This window comes from Mauremys mutica, chromosome 2 (genome assembly GCF_020497125.1).
Source record: "Mauremys mutica isolate MM-2020 ecotype Southern chromosome 2, ASM2049712v1, whole genome shotgun sequence".
NCBI lineage: Eukaryota > Metazoa > Chordata > Testudines > Geoemydidae > Mauremys > Mauremys mutica.
Window position 1 is genome coordinate 69,997,637 of NC_059073.1, and position 22,417 is coordinate 70,020,053.

Here is a 22,417-nt window from a genome sequence, read left to right on the forward strand (position 1 = left end):
TGGACACAGTACTCCAGATGAGGCCTCACCAATGCCGAATAGAGGGGAATGATCACGTCCCTCGATCTGCTGGCAATGCTCCTACTTATACAGCCCAAAATGCCGTTAGCCTTCTTGGCAACAACAGCACACTGTTGACTCATATCCAGTTTCTCATCCACTGTAACCCCTAGGTCCTTTTCTGCAGAACTGCTGCCTAGCCACTTGGTCCCTAGTCTGTAGCAGTGCATGGGATTCTTCCTTCCTAAGTGCGGGACTCTGCAGAGAATTACTATTTTTCCAGTGGGATGCATCAAACTGCACTGGGTGTTAGGTATTTAAAAAAAAAAAAAAGCCCTTGGAGAGGATATAGCCCAGATTTTTCTCACAGAACACCCTTTCTCTCACTAGTTTAAAATCAAACAGGTGGAACACTGTACTGTACTGTCAATATACTCCACATATTTTCCTGGAACAAAGCATAAATGGCAGCATGGCACTGCTTTTATGGAGGAAAAGATGGAAAATAGGATTTGTTGCAAAACTTTAAAACAAACTTTTTTTTGTGAGGTTCTAGGTTTTTCTTTTAATATCTCTGCACAAACCCAGGCACACATTTTACATTTCACAACTATTAATTCTTAATAGCAAACTTCAAGATACCCACGGATAGGTAAATTGGGTGACCCTCAAAATGTTAAGCATTTGGGTTCAGTTATGATAAGCATGTATATCAGACTACCTCAGCTTTAGGGAGGATACCACAAATCCTCCCACCACACTCAACTTCCACCTGATACTTTCTTGAGGAAATGGCGCCTAATGGCTGATTAACTCACTCTAGTACGTTGAGTGGGTGTCTGCTGGGCCTGCTACCCATTCACATATTCAGGCCCTTACCTAAGAGAGCATTTAAACATGTTTAACTTTAAGCATGTGAACAGTCCCACTGACTTGAGTAGTCCCACTGAAGTCAAGAAGTACTGATGTGCTTAAGTGGTTTGCTGGATCAGAGTCTTCAGGAGCAATGAACATACCTACATTCACTCTACCTTTTCTGGAGGTGACCTGGACAATACACTTTCCCCTATTCTAAGCTGATGGAGACTCACCCTTCCCCTCTTTCTCATTAGAGGAGCAACTGGAAAGTCTGGCCCCCCTAATCCAGGTGGGGATGGCAGGCTTGCTCCCACCATTCTAGCCCAGCGAGACTTGAACTCCCTGCTCTAGCCCTTTGAAGCTTTATGCAGTCTGGGACTGCTTGTACAGTGGTGCTTTGAGTGTTTTCAGAGTTTAAACAGCCAGAGCTGTAGGACCTAGCAGAATGCATTTCTAGGAACTCCTGCGCTTGAATGGGTATATGCAGCCGTCATTTACTCTGGGATATATTAAGAGGGAAGATGGAAGGCCTCTAGGACTCTTCTTCCTCAAAACTATACCATCCAGTAAGTGCAGATGGTGGGTACGTAGGAGTGTGGTTAAACCTTCCAACTTTCCCTCAGGAAGATGGGTGATTTGTATGTGAACTTTTCAGAACCTCAAAGATGAAGCTCAATGTGTATTTACATGATGGCATTCTGCTTCCTGGAACATTTGAGGGAGTTGATAAATGATGCCTGAGCCAGGGGAAATAGATGAATAATTATATATAGTTGTGGAGCGCCAGGTCAGCTATAGTTACGGCTGAGAACCTCTTCCTGTTTAAAGGGCGACTTTTTCTAAATGTTCTAAACTCTGCTTGTTTACTTGGATTGTTTTGAAATTTGCTATGCCTCATGGAGGTACGGGGTAGGGAAATGGTCCAAATGTGGGGTCATTTGAGCAAGGGGCTCCCTTGATACAGCCCCTTAGGGAAAAAAAGCATTTCATAAAGTCCACAGATTCTACCCATTCTACCTGGGGTTCAAACCATGGCTCTGATCATCCCCCAGCTGCTCTCGCTCACTCAACAATGCATCTCAGCTAGTGCATGGCACCCACTGCCCCTTTGGGGAAGCAATACTGAAAACATTATTAAAGGAAGAGTCTAGCTTTCTAGAATGGAACGTACCAAACACTCGCATGCCAAACAGATTGCAATGTACACATGCAGAAAAAGACCAGGCAAGAAGGTTTCCAGCCAGCCTGGCTTCACATGACCTTGATGGCTCGAGGAGACCTCCGGTGGCCCTGGAACCTGAGCTACACCCCAGCACTGTAACTTCAGACCGTACCCTTGGCAGAAGTCCAAGGAAGATCTGTTAGGCATGCTGCTGCTATCTGCTTCTGCAAAGTGATAGTTCTTGTTTTTTTGTTTTTAACTTCTGGGAAATGTAGTCTGACTACAGCAGATAATTCAGAAGTGGATCATACTATTTTCAAAAGAAATGACACTTACATTTGTGGCACAGTGCTGGGGAGGTGGGGAGTGCAGGGAGATGAGAAGAGATTAAAGGGTGGAAGAGTAGAGTGGAATAAGGTAGGGGGGCTTAAGGCTGCAGCAAGGGGAGGGAGTGGGGCTTGGGGGCTTAAGTCAGGGTGGTGATGGACACTAGGATTTGGGACATGGGGGTAGGTGGCAGTGAGAGGATTAGGAGCAAGTGCGCTGTCAGCCTCACTTCTCCCCTGCTGTGTGTGCTGGGATCTGGAGGGGACCCTAGCACCTCCCTCTGCCCCCCCTCGTGTGTGCCAGGGCCTGAGAGGTCCTACCACTCTCTCCCTGGCCCCTCCTGGGCTTGCCCTTCTGGGTGGTCTGAGACCTTTTCCCTACCCCTGTGTGTACACTGGGATCTGGGGGCCCTGCCTCTCCAGGGCATGGTCTGAACCCCTCTCCCTGCTCCTGTCTGTGTACCAGAATCTAGAAACCCTGAAAATAACACACATTTAAACCTTTGAAAACCAGGAAATACGGTCTGTGCTAATGCAACCTTAAATCTGTCCTCTTTGAGCTCCTCCCCAATACACCCATACCATTTATACTTGCACTCCACTTTTGTAGATAGTGCAGAACACTCCGGGGACAAGGCACGTCACCATGTGGGATAGAGCCTAACACCTTCTATTTGCTGAGGTGTGATGTACTGAAGAGGAGCTACCTACACCTGCCCTTTACTCAAAACACAGCCCACGCCACATAAACAACCCTACCTCTGCTAAATTTTACAACCCCTTCACTCTTAGGCACAGGATACATCTAATACTATACTTCCATTTACCCATAGACCAGTGATTCTCAAACTTTTGTACTGGTGACTCCTTTCACACAGCAAGCCTCTAAGTGCAACCCCCCCTTATAAATTAAAAATACTTTAAAATATATTTAAGACCATTATAAATAGTAGATGCCAAGCGGGGCCGGGGGTGGGGGCTGACAGCTCACAACCCACCCACCCTCCATGTAATAACCTCATGACCCCCCAGTGGGTCCTGACCGCCAGTTTGAGAACCTCTGCCATAGATCGTGCTTGTACCCCACCTCACTGTCTCCACAGCGAGAAGACACTTCTGTCCCACTATTGGCGTAATTTACATAGCTCATTGCTAAAATGAGACATACTGGATCTCTCAAGGCACCTCTTTTCAGACCGGGAAGAGGGCAGGGAGCAAGGCTTAGCTGCCCCTCCTTCCCCACAAAGCCCCCCTCCCCCCCGGTCTCCTCATATCACACATCCCATAAGTTGGTCCAACTAATCCTGCCGCCATGCTACACAGCTAGGCCAACACCGTGGTCTGCAGTGCATGCAAATAATTCCCAGTGGCTCCTGCCAGCTCCAGAGTGGCAGAGTTAAGGTTGTGTTAGTGTCATCATTACTTTCACTCTTTATTTCCTGGTTTTCAGCTGTTTGAGTTTTGCTGTGCTTGACCTTCTGGAAAGGCACGAGATACCACCAGGCAATCTTAATTCTGCATTATCAAAAGTTTTTTGTTGATCATATCTATCTATCACCTTTATACAAGGTTTTTCTGTTTGCTTAAGCCAGGGAAACTACAGTAACACATGCGTTTTCCTGTAAAAATATCTTCAAAGAAAAATAGATCAACATTAGGTTGCTTAATCAGGTCTGCCTAATGTAAGAAACCTCCAGCGTAGCCCTATGTCCCAGCTACCTTATCACCAAAGTGCCAATATTCCAATGGAAAATCAGCACTTCTCTAGATTCCGCTTTCATGTTCTTTTGTAGCGCCTAATGCTGACAAAATATTATGGCTGTTTATGTAAAAGCCGAATTGCTTAGTTGGTTTCATTTGAAATTCCACCTATTCAGGAGCTACATTTCACTACTTACAAATAGCAATGATACACAATCTTAGAACTTGTAATATCATCTGTCTAGTCTATCATTAAACCATTTGAAGTGAGCTTTGGAAAATCAGGCTCAGTGACAATTATTGGAATTCAGCATTTACTACAATTTTAACTTCGAGTACAAAAATATACTATCTAAGTACAACAGTGCAGGATTTGTATTTTAGATTACACATAACTTGCTGATTTAAAGCTCCCACAAAGCTGCATGCAGTGTTAGGTACATATAAAATGGCTGAGAGTTTTCAAAATTCTTTGAGGTAGCCTGCAGTATGCACACTTCAGATCCACAGTGCTGCCATTATTGCAACATATTCACTTTTTCCCCCTCAGTTAACTCTTTTGTGTGACTCTCCAAAAGAGCATCAAAATATAAATACCATGTAATGATATATAAGCAAATGTCCATACCTGGATAAGGGATTTTTCCAAAGGTAACAATTTCATACAGAAGAATTCCAAAGGACCACACATCAGACTTAATAGTAAAGGAACCAAAGTTAATTGCTTCTGGTGCTGTCCATTTAATAGGGAATTTTGCACCTAAGAAACAATATATTCGCAATTAACCAAATATATAAGTTGCTTGAAAAATATAACTACTAACATATCTTATAGACTCATCTATTATTTCCATTAAGTATAGGGTATACAGTGAGTATTTAGTACAAAATCCTGTCTTTATTTTAGGGGACTTAAAAGGTATTAGCTGCTCTTCCTGTCCAAGAGTTATTGTACATATGCAGTGCTTAATTTGTGCCAGGGCTGAACCCCGGCACCTCTAGGCTTGGCAGTTCATAGCCCCGGCACTTCTGGGCTTGCTGCATCAGTTGTGAATGTAAAAAAATTGCTTGAGTCCTGGCACCTCTTTCATTACATAAGCACTGCACAGATGTACTAAGAGCTGGATCAGATGGAGCCACCAGGATGTACTCTCACACACCCTGTGTGTCTCCTGGACGTCTCAGAGAAGTTAAGAATTGAATTTGGGGTTTTCAAAGGAACCTAAGGGAGTTAGGAACTCAGTATCTAACTTCCTCAGTCTCCTTTTACAGTCCCACCCTGAATGGGCACGGAATTGACTGAATATATTCTCGTACCTCAGAGGTTGTTTCAGACCAACTGGAATGATAGTGTGGGGAAAACTTTTCGCAGACACGAAATGCCATACTTTTATGAGTGAACTGAAGACTTTGTTCTATTATGTTGTCAGCCTAACACCTTTCACAACTACTACATTTACTTACAAATTTAGATGGAAAAAATAAAAAAGTTATACATTGCTTTTCAACCCACCAGTGTCTATGCTCTATTGTCCTCTACATTTATCAGTTCAGAATCAAAAGATGAGAGTTTTCATGGAATGGTTGTGCCACTCAAATACTTTGCATCACGGTCATTAATATTACCCCTAATTAACTCCATTCCATATATAGAATCTTGACTTCCCTGGGAGTTTTGCTTTTGTAAGAAATGCAGAATTAGGCACAAGTCTACCTCCAATATAATTTTAATTGATTTAATCCTTTGTTTCATGTCCAACTATATTAAACAACACAAGCAAGTTGGTGCAGAGCAAATTCTAACCATATTTTAAAATCCTCTCACTTCTACTTACCAACTCTATTGTGGAAAGGATGCTCGAGCACATGTCATTTATGCGTTTGAGGATAAAAACGAATACTAACATTTTCTCTTAGCAATTAAGAAAAACTCAGTTCATTGTCTAATTCAACAAGATGAAAAGCTTTGCTATGTTATGCCAAATAGTTAATTAGTCTGATTTGTAAAATGTATTGTGTTGCTTAAAGAAGGTACAAACTGTACTTTTCATAAACTTTCTAGTTTGAACAATCTGGAATGAGGGGACAGAGTAATTTTTAAGAACAGCTTTGTCATTAGAACACTGTATTTAACAAATTATTCTGGCATTTTTCACACTGTGCTACGTGCTTCTCATTTTTATGTTAAACAAATGCATAAATCTGTGGCTCTTAACAGAATGAGTTTTACAGAGCTGAAAAATATAAATTGATACATACCTTCCCGTGCTGTATATTCATTATCTTCAATTACTCTGGCTAGTCCAAAATCAGCAATTTTGCACATCAGTGAATCCGAAACCAGAACGTTAGCTGCTCTCAGATCTCTATGAATGTAGTTTTTCCTTTCTATATATGCCATCCCCTCTGCAATCTGTAACAAGAGCAGTGCTTTCATTTTTGGTATTTTTGCAGCACACTGTACCATCCTAAGCCACTATGAGCTCTTCTCCTTTACCACATCAGTAACCTTCATTAATTACTATAGCATCAACTATGTGTTGAGCATTTTACATATATATGGGGGCAAAGTCCCTGCCCAGAAAAGCTTTTAGCGTAAGTGCCAATCCTGCAAATCTTCACTCACAACAGACATCTCAGTGATAGCCATGATGGACCTATCCTCCATGAATTTATCCAGGTCTTTTTTGAACCCTGTTACAGTCTTGGCCTTCACAACATCCTCTGGCAAAGAGTTCCACAGGTTGCTAATATAATATCTAATACAAATTTGAACATTTTCAAGAAAATCATCATACAGAGGTCAACTAACTTTGTGCTTATTCCCATTTACTGTATGCATCTGTTCATACACTAGGAATGTTTGGCAAAACCCTGCTCTTACGTACCCTAATTTCATACGTAAACAAAGAAAAAAATAGTAATTTTATTTCATAACTATCCTAACCAAATTAAAAGTGGTAAATATTTTGGCAGTTATCAGATGATTTTTCAGCATTTGCCCAGATCATTACTTCATTTTTAAAATGGTGTGTGAAAACATTGGGTGATATATTCATACACCACTAAAGTGTGTCCTAGTTGCTATACGGGACAATAAACCTTGCACACTTGGAAAGCCACTGCCAAGGAAGGAACCCGGACTATACAGACTAATCTGCTCTGATACTGCTCTTCCAAAATTCCTGTGGATGGTATGTTATAATACCCTTCCTCTTGTATGGGGAAAACACTGCTGTCTGTTCTGTGAGTATGCTGGGGTAGGAAGAGAACATAGGAAACATTTTCCAACCCCCAATCCACCGGCACATTAGCGGTCTCCTTGTCAGTGCAGGAGAAGTTAGCACCAGTCTGCGTGTTGTGTGGCTGCCCTTGCACTGCCACAGGTGTACAGGAGCTTGCTCCATTTTGTTCTAGACAGAGCATCTGACTCTAATTTAAAAAAAAAAAAAAAAAAAGTAGACACTTCCGCTAATGTCATAAAAAAGTCCCTGACGGGTAAGCCAAGTGCATTGGCAAGCATTTATAACAGCTACTGCACACTCTTTGTTCCTCTTTTTTGAGGCAGGCAATGGAAAAAATAACAGCATTCCCCCTCCCCCCCGGTGAGCATTTTCTTATAAACCAATATATTGCGGCAGTGCTGCTTCTTCAGACAAGTGTGTGCAGTTTAAGTTGTAAAACAGAAATAAAGGTTCTCATGCTGAACCAAAAAAAGTATTTTTACCAATATTTTGTGATGAACAGAATGCATGTGTGTGAACTTTTTATATCCATAAATAACATGAAAGGAGTAGCTGCTATGGCTTGCACTACTTACCGCAAAGGGTCTTTTTCGGAGACCTAAAGACTGGCCATAAGTTGGGATAGTGAATTCTGTGCCCCTAGCCCCACACAAAGTTGGATTACTTGGGTTTGGGGAAGAAGCAGAGAGCAAACTATAATTGGTACTGATGTCGGTTTTATCTGGTTTCACAATAACTCAGTTGACAGGCAGAAAAGTGCACCAGTGTCACTGAAGGAATCAACTTTCCCATCATTCCCCTACACACATTAACAAGAATGGTCAATGTGGCATAGTGAACAGGACAACACTATGGGATACAGACTGTGATGGTGACTTTTAAATTCTATATGTACTTCCACAACCCTGCCAGCAATATCCCAGTAACACTGTAGGAAAGAACTTAAAAAAAAAAAGAAACAAAATATTGGGGCCAGATCCTTTGACATCAATAGAGCTGATTTACACCAGCTGAGGGTCTGGCCCTTTATTTAAAAAAAAAGAATCTATTACATTTTGAGCAACTTTGAACTGAAAATTACTCTTTTTCCGTGACATTTCAGGACAATCCTTTGTCTGCACTGAATCATGTGGAAGCTCAAAAATCACGCCTAAATCATGCATACCCCCAGACTCCTTCCCAGCAATTACTTCCCTCTCCCACTGCTCCTCCATTAGTCCGGACTTCCCCAAGCCTTTGCACTGCTTCTGAGAAGTGAGGGGAATACATTTCTGTGTTGTAGTTTAAATGAATTATTACTAAGAATTCTGTATTAATATGCCTAGTAAGGAATCTATTTGTCAAAAAACATTTCCTGAATCTTTTTTGTTGTCTATTGTTACAGACATAGTTGCTGACCGGTATTTTGAAATAAATGACCAAAATAATTGAAACTGGTGTGATTGTAATGTGTTATTTTGACAAAGTATGCAGAATTTTGCAGAATTTTAAAATATTTTGTACAGATTTTTTAATTTTTTGGTGCAGAATTCCCCCAGGAGTAGAGAGAGGGCGAGAAGCAAAGTAACTGAAAACTGGTTTATACTTTTACACAAACAATGCTCAGGTGTGGCATAAGCCACTATCCATAGTAGGGGGTGACATAGAGGTTCAACCACTAAACAGGAGTTTCCACGGGCATTGTAATAATTGTATATTCCAATAATAATCATGTGAGTTTCATTAACAAGCCACGGGTGCTATATGTAAAAATCAAGTAATGAGCATGAAAAGGGAAAATGAAGTCACTCTCGCCCACTCACGTAAAGATAGTTTACACACAAAAATCAGCAACCAAACAGCTGTTGTTCAGCTACCTGCAAACTCTAGACAGGCCTATGAGGTTGGTTTTAGTATTGGTTTTGATTTTATTGCCTATATGGTAGGTAGGGTTGCCACTTTTGGTTGGACATATTCCTGGACGTTTTATCACATGACATAATCTAATTCCTGAAGACTCCAGGACAATCCTGGCGGGTTGGCAACTCTAGTTAGGACATGGAGTACCGTACTTCCACACTTTCTACATTTACTGCATGGCTGTGATTACTAAACAAATAGTATTCTATTCCCTTCCCCCCTTTAAATATTTATTGCCAGGCTTCCAGGACTACCAGGACAATATATATATAAAATCCAATCTCCAAACAGTAAAACTATGTACGTCGCATCAGAATGTTGAACGATCCAGTATCCTGTGGCAGAAATAAACCATTCCATAAACCAGCTTCCCTATTGCAAAGCTACATAGAAAAATACACAGTAAATCAGGCTCAACGTTGCATAGGGCTGGGAGCCAGCATTCTTTTCTCAGCTCTGCCATTGATTTGTTTTGTGATCTTAGACTAGCTTTATACTGTAATCTCTGTCTCAGTTCCCTCTGTAAAACTGGGAAGATGCTTGAGTCAGCCACAGGAGTGTTGTGGAAAATTAATTAGTAAGTGTATGTAGAGTAGTTTCAAAATGAAAAGCACTATTACGAGTGCTAAATAAAATGATTGCTGAAAGATAATGGTAGATAAACCAGATAGTACTGAATGCTGCTGGAGCAAGTAGCATCAAAGAGCAGACAAGACTGAAGAACCTCAGAGCCCTGATTGCGCAGTATTTCAGCTCACACACAGTCCTCTTTCTTTTCTTCTGGTTTCCATTCCAGAAAGGTGTATAAGCTTTTCCGCCGTAGTTTTTTCTCTAACATGTGATTTCAGCATCGTTTGCAATGCTGTCTGTTGCGTGTTAACTTACAGAGAATGTGCATTTAACGGTACGTTAAACAGATGCTCCTTTTTGTTTCTAGGCTGCATGTAAAAATACGAATTCCCGGTGTTACCAAACTGTGTTTCATTGGACTCAGTATTGTTGTTTCATCTCAAAGTTCCCCCAAGTCAATGGCTCTTCAGGCTGACACTCTTAAGACACGTCAGTTTCATTGCCAAGGGTACACCAGGGACCAATGTGGCCAGGATCATGCCCAACTCTTTTGACTGCCCTATGGATGAGGTGCCCATTTTGCAGCTGCACGAACCTGAGGTGGCCTTTCAGCATGAAATCAGGCAAGACTCAAATCCCTGACCTACAAGCACCTTAATCAGCCACTGCACCTATGTGAACCTCATATTTCAGATGAATCTTTAAATTCTCCCTCTTAGATTTAATAAATGTTTTTTTTAAAAAAGCTTAAAATTAAGGTTCTTATCCTCTGCTACTGTCAAACTGTAGAGTGCAAGTCAGGAATGTGTGTGTAAAGGTGGCTCAATTGTCCCCTCTACATTATCCTGATTCTGCAGAGACTCTGAATTGCCCTGGCTACTCTAAGGGTCTGAAGCCACAGCTGGGAATATGACTAGGGCATCCCAGTCATATTCCCTCCTCCCTACTATGTTGGAGCAGGGAGAAGAATGGCCTAAGAGCCATTGTCAGCTGTGTACTACTAGAGACACACTTAAACTGGAATCATATCCCTGGGACAGATATACCAAACTTCAAGGCCTGATTGAACTGACAGGGCAGTGCAAAGCAGCCACACTACACAGGTAGAATCTGGTGTCTAGGCTGTAAAAGAAGCCAACAGTGCAGGGGGTTTTGAGGTTTAAACTGTTTGTGGTATAATGCTGGAAGAATTCTTTTTTGGGCTAGGGGGTTGGGAGGGAGAGAATCATTATATTTTTCTAAGAGCACTCTCCAGTCCTGAAGGGCCTTTAGTGAATGGCCATGGTACTGATCACACTGGGATTTTTATTAGCCTAGAATTAACCACAACCAGATTCCTTAAATAATGTTGTGATGCATGACCAGAAAGGGTTAAGCATCCTGCAGGATAAATGACTCAAATTCAACCCTTAAAAACACATGGGGAGATAATGTTTGTGTTTTTGTGTATTTACATATATATTGGTAGAGGTTAACAATGTAATCAAACATTCCCTGTCTATGCTGTATTCTGTTAATTCAGAGATCAAAAGAACATTTTAACATTTAAATGAACTGTAAACATAGGATATCGCTGTATTCATCTCTTTTTGAAAATGTATTGCAAATCAGCTGAGAATGGTGGAAAAACAGGCAATTGCCTTATGTTAATCTATGTGAATAATTAACAGCTACGCTTAGGAAATGGATCCACTTCAAAGTCCACATGAATGCCTATTGTTCAACTAAGGACTTTGACCTGTCAAAGAAGGCCTGGAATAGGTGACCAGATGGCAAATGTGAAAAATCGGGATGGGGGTGGGGGTAATTGGTGCCTATATAAGAAAAAGCCCCAAATATCAGGACTGTCCCTATAAAATTGGGACATCTGGTCACCCTAGCCTGGAATTGTGTAAAACACCTTTGGGTCCCAATCCTTTTTATCTTAGATCTGCTTGAGGTTTCATACAGTAGAAGCCTAAGCCAAAAGGACTGAGATCCCAGTTCTGACTGGACCGCCCGGAATACAAACATTGGACTATAACCTATGGAACTCTCTGCATCTACAAAGCTCTCCATCTCTGCTTTGAATCTGAATCTCAAGATTGACTCATGTCTGTATGTATGCTGTTCTTTTAACCAATTCTCTTTCCCTTTTCTAATAAATTTTAGTTTAGTTAATAAGAATTGGCTGTAAGCGTGTATTTGGGAAAGGTCTGGAATATTCATTAACCTGGGAGGTAATGTGTCTGATCCTTTGGGGTTGGTAGAACCTTTTTTATATGATGAATAAGATTTTCAGAAATCCTCCTCATACCTGACTTGGATGTCTAGGTGGAGGTCTGAGGCTGGGTTACTTTAAGGGAACTGTGTTGTTGACTTCGTAACCAGTGAGGTATAATAGAACCTGCTTTGTGCTGGCTTGGTAAATCTGGGTATTGGAATATCCACCAAGCTCGGGGATTGCCTACTCTATTCTGTGCAGTTCACCAGAATTGAGTAACCTCAGCTGGCTCCCCTGGGATTCCGGTCACAAATGTCTAGCCCAGGGGTCGGCAACCTTTCAGAAGTGTTGTGCCGAGTCTTCATTTATTTGCTCTAATTTAAGGTTCCGCATACCAGTAATACATTTTAACCTTTTTAGAAGGTCTCTTTCTATAAGTCTATAATATATAACTAAGCTATTGTTGTATGTAAAATAAATAAGGTTTTTAAAATGTTTAAGAAGCTTCATTTACAATTAAATTAAAATGCAGAGGCCCCCGGACCGGTGGCCAGGACCCGGGCAGTGCGAGTGCCACTGAAAATCAGCTCGTGTGTTGCCTTCGGCACACGTGCCATAGGTTGCCTACCCCTGGTCTAGCCAATGGAAAAAATAGTGATCAAGAGGACTCAGTTTATGTTAAATAAATAAATAAAATTAAGATTTAATCCTGATGTGACCAAAATGTTAACAGGCTAGCAGCATGGTGAACAATGATAGCAGTCTACAACTCTTCAGAAACATACTCCAGGTTTGGTTTGGGTTTTTACAACTTATTAAAGACACCTTATATAATATTTCTTTTCATTTTATATCAATGTTTATGTTAAAGATGTGAGCAAAAACTTGGGCAGGGAAGGCTTTTAGCTTTGGTTAGCTGCTTTGTATTCTAAACAGAGCAAAACGCCCAAACAAAACTAAGGAAAATGAAACAGAGTAGTTTGTTGGGCAATCATTTACCAGAATGTAACATTAACCAAAAAAAAAAAAAAAAAAAAAGGGAACTGGAAAAAAAATTGAGACCTCTAATGCTGGATAAGAATTATGACAAAATAATTGCTACATGTCTCTTCTGGTTTATTTTATTCCTACTGAAAAAGGGTTAGAACAGCGGTAGGCAACCTATGGCACGTGGGCCGAAGGAGGCACGCGAGCTGATTTTCAGTGGCACTCACACTGCCCGGGTCCTGGCCACCGGTCCCGGGGGGGGGCTCTGCATTTTAATTTAATTTTAAATTAAGCTTCTTAAACATTTTAAAAACCTTATTTACTTTACATACAACAATAGTTTAGTTATATATTATAGACTTATAGAAAGAGGCCTTCTAAAAAGGTTAAAATGTATTACTGGCACGCGGAACCTTAAATCAGAGTGAATAAATGAAGACTCGGCACAGCACTTCTGAAAGGTTGCTGACCCCTGGGTTAGAACACTGACTCAAGATTTTGGGGATTTTTGGGTTGGTCTCTCTCATGAACAGAACCTGGTTCAATAAAAGATATTACCTCACCATCATGTCCTTCTAATATCCTGGGACCAACACGGCTATAACTACACATTGCATAGAACAATGAATTTACAAACTCGGACTGGGTGATTAAACAGGCCTGAATACAATTATTTTTACAATAAAAATGCTTTGAGCATTTCAAAATGGAGGATTGAGCAACTTCAGTAGAAATTCTGTTGAGTTATCTATGCAGTTAAAGCTGGATGCTGTATGTGTGTGCAGTTAGCTAACTGCAGTAAATGGTTAAAGAAATTTGGAAACTCATCTCTTGGAGCAGAAGGAGATTATAAAGTACACTGGGTCACTAGCTTTGGAGGGAGAGGTTATGGAGCTTGTAAACACAAGCACATGTGAGCTCTGAAACTAGGGAAATTTCATCACCTGGCAGCTTCAGGAGCCCCTTAGCTCTGGATCAAGGACAAGATCCACTAATGAAGCAAATAGAGTTCGTTAGCTGTGCTAGTTAAATTGCCATGCAGGGAGCTGTTGTCAGTTGTGAATGGAGACAGGAGAGCATAAACATTTTGCATGCTGATTAGCTTTGGACTGTTATATTAACAAGCTTTGCTAGCATAGCTTGCAAAAGAAGCTGGTGGAATATATACAGTTTTCAAACTGCTAAATGGAGACTAAAGAATGTACAGCACCTTGGAATTTCTCAATCCCCTCGCTGACAAGCAGAAGAGTTTACAGGGGGTGGTACTTCTTGTAAATTGTGTTAGCTCCTGAGCACCAGACTAAGGAAATTATACAATCAGCTGATGTGTTACTAGCTGTGCAAGACAAATAGTGGTGTAACAGGGAGCTAGCAGGGGAATCTGTGAAAGACAATTCAGTTCTGATGTTTGGTTCTCCATTATTATTCCAAACATCCTTTCTGGTGTACTCTACATCAGTGGTTCTCAAAGTCGGTCCGCCGCTTGTTCAGGGAAAGCCCTGGGCAGGCTCGGACGGTTTGTTTACCTGCCATGTCGGCAGATTTGTCCGATCGCGGCTCTCACTGGCAGGGGCGGCTCTAGGCATTTTGCCGCCCCAAGCACGGCAGGCAGGCTGCCCTCCGCAGCGGACCCTCCGCAGGCAAGCCGCTGAAGGCAGCCTGCCTGCCGCCCTCGCGGCGACCGGCAGAGCGCCCCCAGTGGCTTACCACCCCAAGCATGCGCTTGGCATGCTGATGCCTGGAGCCGTCCCTGCCCACTGGCCGCGGTTCGCCGCTCCAGGCCAATGGGGGCTGCGGGAAGCGGCATGGTCCGAGGGATGTGCTGGCAGCCCTTCCCGCAGCCCCCATTGGCTGACCACTAAAACAAAGGTGCACTGGGCATGCATGTACTTTTATTATTTGGGGGTGGTTCAATGAACTTACATGCTCTGCTAACAAAGCAGCAGAATTAGGGCTGTATTATTAGGCTCTAGGTTTAGAGATCAAAATAACTCTACATGTGAGCCAAGCCAGAATTTCAGCTCAGGTCTCCTATAGTGAAAGCCCAATGTTCCATTTAAAACAAATAATCAAAAATCCAAGGGCAGCAACCCAAACCAAGGTCTGCTGGCTAAACTAATCCTTGCTGTGACTCCACTGGCTCAGTACAATTACAGCAAGTGTGAATTTGACTGTTTGCTTGAAAGATGCCAGCTATTAAATTGAGGCCTATTTTAGTTGGATGTTTCTGTTTGGTTTGGTTTTAAAAAGAATCTGAAACAACCAAAACACTATAACCTCTGTAGATCGAAACCATTCCTTTCAATGATTGAAGATCTTTCCCCTGAACAATTGTGAATTAAACTTGCAGGGTTATAAAGCCCTGAAAGCGGGGCTTGTGCAGGAAATGCCAACTCAAATTTATATCAAATAATGCTGTAAGAAGTCAGCAGTGTTCAACTAAGTGTTTGGTTTTAAGGGCCATTAAGTGCTGTGTCTATTTTCGTGCTGTCGGACGGTCACAGTGACCACATCCTCTCTCTTTTTTACACCCCCCCTATCTGACAGGCCACTTCAGATCACCACGACCATTCCTCTGGATGCTTCCTGTTTACTTTCTTCCTGTTGCACCACAAACCCTTGGTTAATTTGTTATTCTGCAATGAGTGCTGGTTCTCTCAAATAGTTTGTGTACACACACACGCACAGCACCAATGCACAGCTATTTCAGGGTATTCACAAAACAATGGTACCCCCCCAAGAGCTGTGTGTTTGTGACAAAGGTCAGCATGATGCAACAGCAAAGTGAACGTACAAGCAAATAGAAAACCTCATGCTATTGCTGCTTTTTCTTTTTTTCCTGGGAAGTTGGAATAAGCTGGCACAGAGCCTGCCAGAGTGGTGTGAATTAGACTGTCACACACAGTTCAAGTCTGTGTCAACCAAAGCAAAACGTGCTGGTCTCGGCTTAAGCAGTTTAATGGGAATTTCCTTTTATTTATTTATGTTGCGACACAGCTTTCCAATTTCTTTTCCCTCAGGATAAGCATGGAGATATGAACCAATGCAGGAAGCATAAGCTAATGCACAAGCCAGGCACATCCTGAAAATTTTATTAAACATGTTTTTCATACCCCTCTGTTCTTAGCCCAGTCTGTGTTGTTGAAAACTGAGTTTGTACCACTGGATTTACTGACAGGTTTGCTGCGAAGTTACCATTATTTAAAACTGAATATCTTAGAAGGTGAACAACACAGCTTGAAAATAAAGTGTCTCTGTCTTAGGCCCTAAAGAATGATGAATTTTATTAAAGGACTTTAATCAAACGAGTTAGCAATAGAAATAGTCCATCATCCTTTCCATCCTCCAGGTACCAATCCCTATTGTACATTTCTCTAGTGCTTTGTTCACTGTAATATTAAAAGTCCCGATAGAGTTTCCGGCACATCCCTTCAGAGACTATTCCACATCTCAGTCTCAAGAGGTTTTTCCTGATTTTCACCCTGAATTGTCTTTTTTTTAAATTTCATCTTCACACCTAGTTCTATTTGGGGGGGAGAGTAAATAAGGCACTGAATCTCTGAGGCCCACACTTCAATGGGGCTCTGCTTGGGTGCAGGTTTAAGTCTTCATCCCCACAGGTGTTTTCATTCTTCAGATATTTGTAAACAGTTATCACTGTCCCATCACCTTAGTAGTCACTTAGCCAAGCTGTACACAATTAGCGTTTTAGCTCTTTCCTCACCATAAATCAATTTTTCCAGGCCCTGAATTACTGATAAGGTGGTGCCCAGAACTGAACACAATATTCCAAATACACCAGAACCTATCCAATCCATCATCTGTTGTCTTTGCACATGGAGTCCAAAATTGCTTTGGTTTTTTTGGCAGATTATAAATTCATGTGGGGTTTGATGTCTGCATTTGGGTCTCTGTTAGCCTTACCAATTCACACATTTTTTCTCTCCCACAGAGTACATGTATTTTCTAGTACATTTTCCCATCTACATTATATTTTTCCAGTTTTTCATTATTTTCTGCTCATGTTTTTAATCCCTGTGGGTCCCTTTCTGTTATCTACAAAGGCTAAGTATCAATATATTTCTCATACCGGAATAGTTTTTCCTTGAAAAATACCCAAAAGAGACTTCCATGGATAGTTCAGACAAGCTACCAAACCTGCAGCCATGTTGGATCAATGGTTGTGGAGTAAGGCACTAGGTCTGTCTTAAGCTTGGGGCCTACAACTTAATGGCTTCACTGCATTGGCTTGTACCAGCCTGTGTATCCATGATAAGCCCAAATCATATGTATGTATATAGTGGCTACATTAAACTTTTGATTGTCATTACCAATACTGTATTACATTATGTAACATTTCTATTGCCTTTCCTCATGCACTGTAACAAAATCAGTACAGCAAGCTACAAAATAAAGAGTCTGTACCAGTCTAACACTCATAAAAACCAATACCCTACCAGAAGCAAACTACTATTGTAAGTTAGTAGCACATTAAAACATTCAAAAGCATGAAGATGACTTAAGAGCATAAGCCCTATTGACTTTTCAGTGGGCTCCTAAGTCATTTTGGTGCTTTTGAAAGTTTTACCCACAATGCACAAGGGATCCCATGTATCGTTTGTACCTGGGGGCTGCCAGCTGGTTTAGTAAATCATGTGCTGGTATTCTGAACCATCCTTCACATACATTTCAGTTATAGAACAAAATTACACCCAAATCAGTTTAAAGTGATAGTGATCTATGACGCTTAACAGAATTTCTTTACTAGCTAACTCAGCTCAAGGAAAGGTGAAAAAGAATACATTAGCCTTATTTTAAAGATTTGCAAATGCATGTAATATATGGAACTAGTACTACCCTCTTACACCTATCTGCTAGAACTGCAAACAATCCCCCCTGTTGCAAACAAAATAAACATAACACTGACAATAAAATTGACATTACTAATGTTAACGTGTAGGCTTAATCAAACACACAGACTGTGAAATATCTATTTTTTTTTCTATCTCCCACAAAAATAGCTCTGAACATCAAACCAAAAAGTCTTGGAAGACCACTGTTACAACAGAATTTTTCAACAGTGCCTGATATGAGGTTCAGCCTCCAAGACACTAAATGCTTCTTAGTGTTCTTTATATTATAATCATTTACCTGAGCTGAGAAGTCAATTAGCTTTGGAAGCAGTAATTTACTTCCTTCATCACTCTTCAGAAAATCCAGCAGACTGCCTGTTTCAATGCAGAAAGAATAAGTCAGCACAGTTCACAAGTAGTAAGTCTATAGCCAGCCTCACTACCTTCTGCATGGTTGAGCTTTAGTGGTCTATGTTTTGTTTTAACATATTTTTAAGTTGGCCACAAATTAGTTAAATGGTTCTTTACATGCTATAACAACAATGCTGATCCAATATCTGAGTTGATCAGCTATGCAGCTTTCTGTGATGCAAAACTAAAAGGTCAAGCTTCTCCTGAGTTGATCATTGTTTAAGTGATTGATTTTTTCTCGTTCTAAGGAATATCAGCAAAGTTGCCCTCAGGGAATCATCCACAATTATCAACCTAGTTATCAATGGCAAAAATTTAAAAAGTCACAAAAAGCATGTCTAACTCAAGGGAAGCTGAGCCCTTTGGTAGTAAAAAACAACTAAAATATCTGTTTACACAGGACTTGATTCTGCAGTCCTGACTAGCACTGTGTAGTAATTATTCATAAAAGCATGGTATAGTATTCCTTCCTGCAGGGCCCATCAACAGGACTGTTCATGAATTTAACTGCAGGATAGCAGCATATGGTTCAAAGCGTTCACCCGCTTTGGCAGAAAACATGACTATTGGATTCATTATGCAAAGTCATCAAGATATTATAAGTGATATGTTTATTATTTGTTAAACTATTTTTAGAGTGCCTGAGAGATTTCTAAAAGGATGCATCTTAAAACACAACATAAGCATAAAATGAAAACTCTTGTACTCTCTTAAGCTAGATACTTGATCATTTAATATAAAAACTACAAAAAAGTAAAATTAACACAATTATTTCTCCTCTTTTTTGTTACTAGGGGTTGATTTGACATTTAATTAAGATGTGCTCACAGAGTCCAACAACTCTCACCTTTTGCCATGAATTCTGTTACAATATAGATAGGTTCCTCTTTGCTGACTACAGCATACAGCCTCACTAACTTGTCATGCTGAAGTGTTTTCATGAGGTTGGCTTCCTCCATGAATGCTTGCACAGACATCGTTCCAGGCTTCAGAGTCTTCACAGCCACTTTTGTACTATTATTATAGTAACCTAAAAAGGAAGGGATTATTATGGCACAGAACTCATTCAGCACAGTGAACTGACTGTTAGGAGAGGTCAGAAACCAGGCTGGACTTCAAGAATGGTATAAACCTGGTGAGAAGTGTCCAGACACAGCACAATTAAATTACTTGTACTATAATCATACCATATTTTGCAATAAAACATATCAATGTATGGAGAGAGGGTCTGTTAATGCGCAATGTTCTATTTGTGTAAGTCATTTACCTGAAAACTCAAATTAAAAATAAACTACCACTCTCTATAGTAAGGTTTCATTTATAAATAGTTCATAAAAGGTAAATAAAGGGTCAATAGATAGTTTACTGAATGTCTGTCTAGAATTCAGCAAGTCACTAGCTTGCTTATAACTTTCTAAATCGCATCTTTAACTTTATGTCCCTGTAAGACGACTACTCATACCTGTAACATGTTTTTAATATTTATTTATCGTTTATTAACCCCTTATAAACGATTCAGAACTAGAACCTTCAGTGTGACCTAATACATTTTTTAAATTATGTATCAGGAGTGCAACACTGTAGCACTCAGGTGAAGGTTTAAGACCTCATTATTGCTTGTCAGGTGACCTTTTGCCGGGGGGGGGGGGGGAGATTGTTTTGCTTTCTTAATTACTTTAAAAGTATGTTAGTGCTCAAGAATAAAGGAAAAGCCCTAACAAACCTCCCTGCAAACCTATATGAAGGCTAGATAGAGCTTTGCCTTAATTCAATATCAGTGTTGCCCTTTAAACTACATTAAAAATGTACAAACAGCATCAATTGGAGAAATAATTTGGTATAAAATAAGTATATGATGTATTGAACTGTATGTGCTGAGATTTTGTGAAATATGCTAATTACCCATATGTCAATTTACAAAGATTAGTACATGGATACAGAAGATAAAGGAATATTTTCGGATGGAATCAATGTATAATATTCTTAATACATAAACTTTAGTGATAAAGTAATATTTTATTCAGGTGTAGCAATCTTTAAAAGCCTGTGTTATTTAATTTTTACTGAAGTGATATAAATAAAGTATCCTTCTAAACATGCCATTCTTAACACAAGTGCACTAATAAAACCAGACCTCATCTCTATGTGCTGCAATCTATGTATTTCAACACTGAAAAAAATATGTACAGGAAGAGGTAAGCTTTCATGACTCAAGACACCAGCTACATTTCTCTACCCAACAACAATCTGTACAATTTCAACACAGTTTCTGTGTCTACCTGAAAGTCAGCAACTCCTTAATCTCTACTTAAATTCCCTTACGCATTAGTAGTGTGACTGTAAATCAGAGTTTGTCTACATGGTGAGTTAGTTCATGGAAAGCCATTATGTGAATCCCATGTACTAACTCTGTGCTTTCCACACTAAGCCATACTCCAGGACTTTTAATGCACTGTTGTGGCATTTATGTGGCAAGTTAGTGCGCAGCAAAGTGGTGTGCTGTTGATTCACACCCTGGCTTGCAGCACACTAACTCACTGTGTAGACAGGCCCTCAGTCTGTTTTGCACAGTGACGAGCCAGAAGAAAGTGAATGTTAAAGAAGCTGGGGGCTACTTCACCTTACATCTTTAACTGGTTCCTTCTTATATAAGTTAACACTCCTCAGACTCTCTACATGTGGGGAATGTGTAAGTAAATCTAGGAGAATCTGAGTGTAAGAGAGGCAAAATTAATCTAAGGAGATCTGACACCATTTTATGTATCCCTTCTCAATTGGGTCCTACAATTTTTTTTTCAAGTTTTCATTTCATTTAACTTAACATTTTCAGTATGAGATAAAGCAGTAATCTCATTATATAGCATGTGTGGATAGTAACATGAGACTTTCATTTGCTCTGAAAGTACAAATTATTAGGACACAGAATAATTAATTTAAAAACCCCTTAGGAACCCCGATTTGTAAAGTCAGATATGGGCAACTAAGTACTTACACTGAAGTACATGCCTCGCTTATGACTGCAAACATCTAATATTTGTGCACAAATTGCAAAGCCATGGGCAGGCAAAAAAGATATTCAATTAGTGTGCCCGCAAATCTGCCTGTCCAGCTGGGTGTGCCTAAAGCTGAAATCCTACTCCAGAATGTCCATCATTTGGAAGGGCAGGAGGAAGGAACAAAATATCACTGAGAATATGGATAAATTTTCACCCAATTGAAATCAATGGCAGCTTCTTCATTTACTTCAAAGGAGCCAGAATTTCATCCATTCTATTTTAAGGGGCCCAAATTTGTACTAAAATTAAAGGTCACCCTGTTTCATTAATCTCTGCTAGTTCTTTGTGTCACTTGAGGTGTGAATGCCAAATTCTAGTGCAGGGATTCAATAAAAATATTTATTTCTATGTATTGAGGATATGTGACTTCATTAAAATCCCAAGTATTTCAGACTGTAAACTTAAAACCAGCACTATAATATACACTAATAAAGACTGTCATCATGCTGTGTATTCATTTTACAACAGGCTCTGATTTCATATATATGACTGCGATCTGTAGTTGCACCTATAAAAGGCTTTCTCTCTTATTCTGCTTCCATTGAAGTCAGTAGATATTTTCCCTTCAATGCCCCAGAGCCAAATCCTTGTTCCTGACAAACACCTGAACAATTTTTTGACTCTTCCACCACAAGGTGGAAGCTTATTTTCATTAGGGGACTTGACGACAGGTAATCTATATTGAACAATATTTTTTCCTATTTAGACTTTTGTTTAGTTTCTAACATTTAGCGTCTTAATCATCTAGGAAAGCTCTGCTTTTTCCAGGGTGTGTGTTTAGTCAGGGTTCCTTAGTCTATCTATCTGAGGTACTTACATCATGGTAGCGTTTGAGCACCTCACATTCTAATGTGTATTTGTCCTCACAACACTCCTGTGAAGGCACAGGGAGGCTAAGTTTACTTGCAATAGGGCACAAAGGAAGTTTGTGAGAGGGCAAGGAATAGAACCGACATCTCCAAAGTCTTAAGCTAATGCCCTAACCACCACATCGGCGCTCCTCTCCGCTCCAGAGGACAAAGAAGGAACTCTGAAAGCAGTCTTAAGGCCTGTCACATTGTATAAAAATGTTCAGCTGAGATTATAAGAAAGAATGTCTCTTGAACAACAGTCAAAAAACATGAAACAAGCACTTCAAGATGACCT

General features: G+C 40.3%; 1 protein-coding gene across 4 annotated transcripts in view; it reads right to left on the reverse strand.

Annotated features, from left to right (window-relative positions):
• Nucleotides 1–22,417, reverse strand: part of LYN (LYN proto-oncogene, Src family tyrosine kinase) — an 85,407-nt gene that overhangs the window by 8,981 nt on the left and 54,009 nt on the right. For all 4 annotated transcript variants that reach the window (XM_045005031.1, XM_045005032.1, XM_045005034.1 and 1 more), the window contains exons 9-12: nucleotides 19,063–19,245; nucleotides 18,103–18,179; nucleotides 6,307–6,460; nucleotides 4,676–4,807 (exon numbers count right to left, since the gene is read on the reverse strand). In XM_045005031.1, coding sequence (XP_044860966.1) covers nucleotides 4,676–4,807; nucleotides 6,307–6,460; nucleotides 18,103–18,179; nucleotides 19,063–19,245 — 546 coding nt within the window. The remainder of the gene's footprint in view (nucleotides 1–4,675; nucleotides 4,808–6,306; nucleotides 6,461–18,102; nucleotides 18,180–19,062; nucleotides 19,246–22,417) is intronic.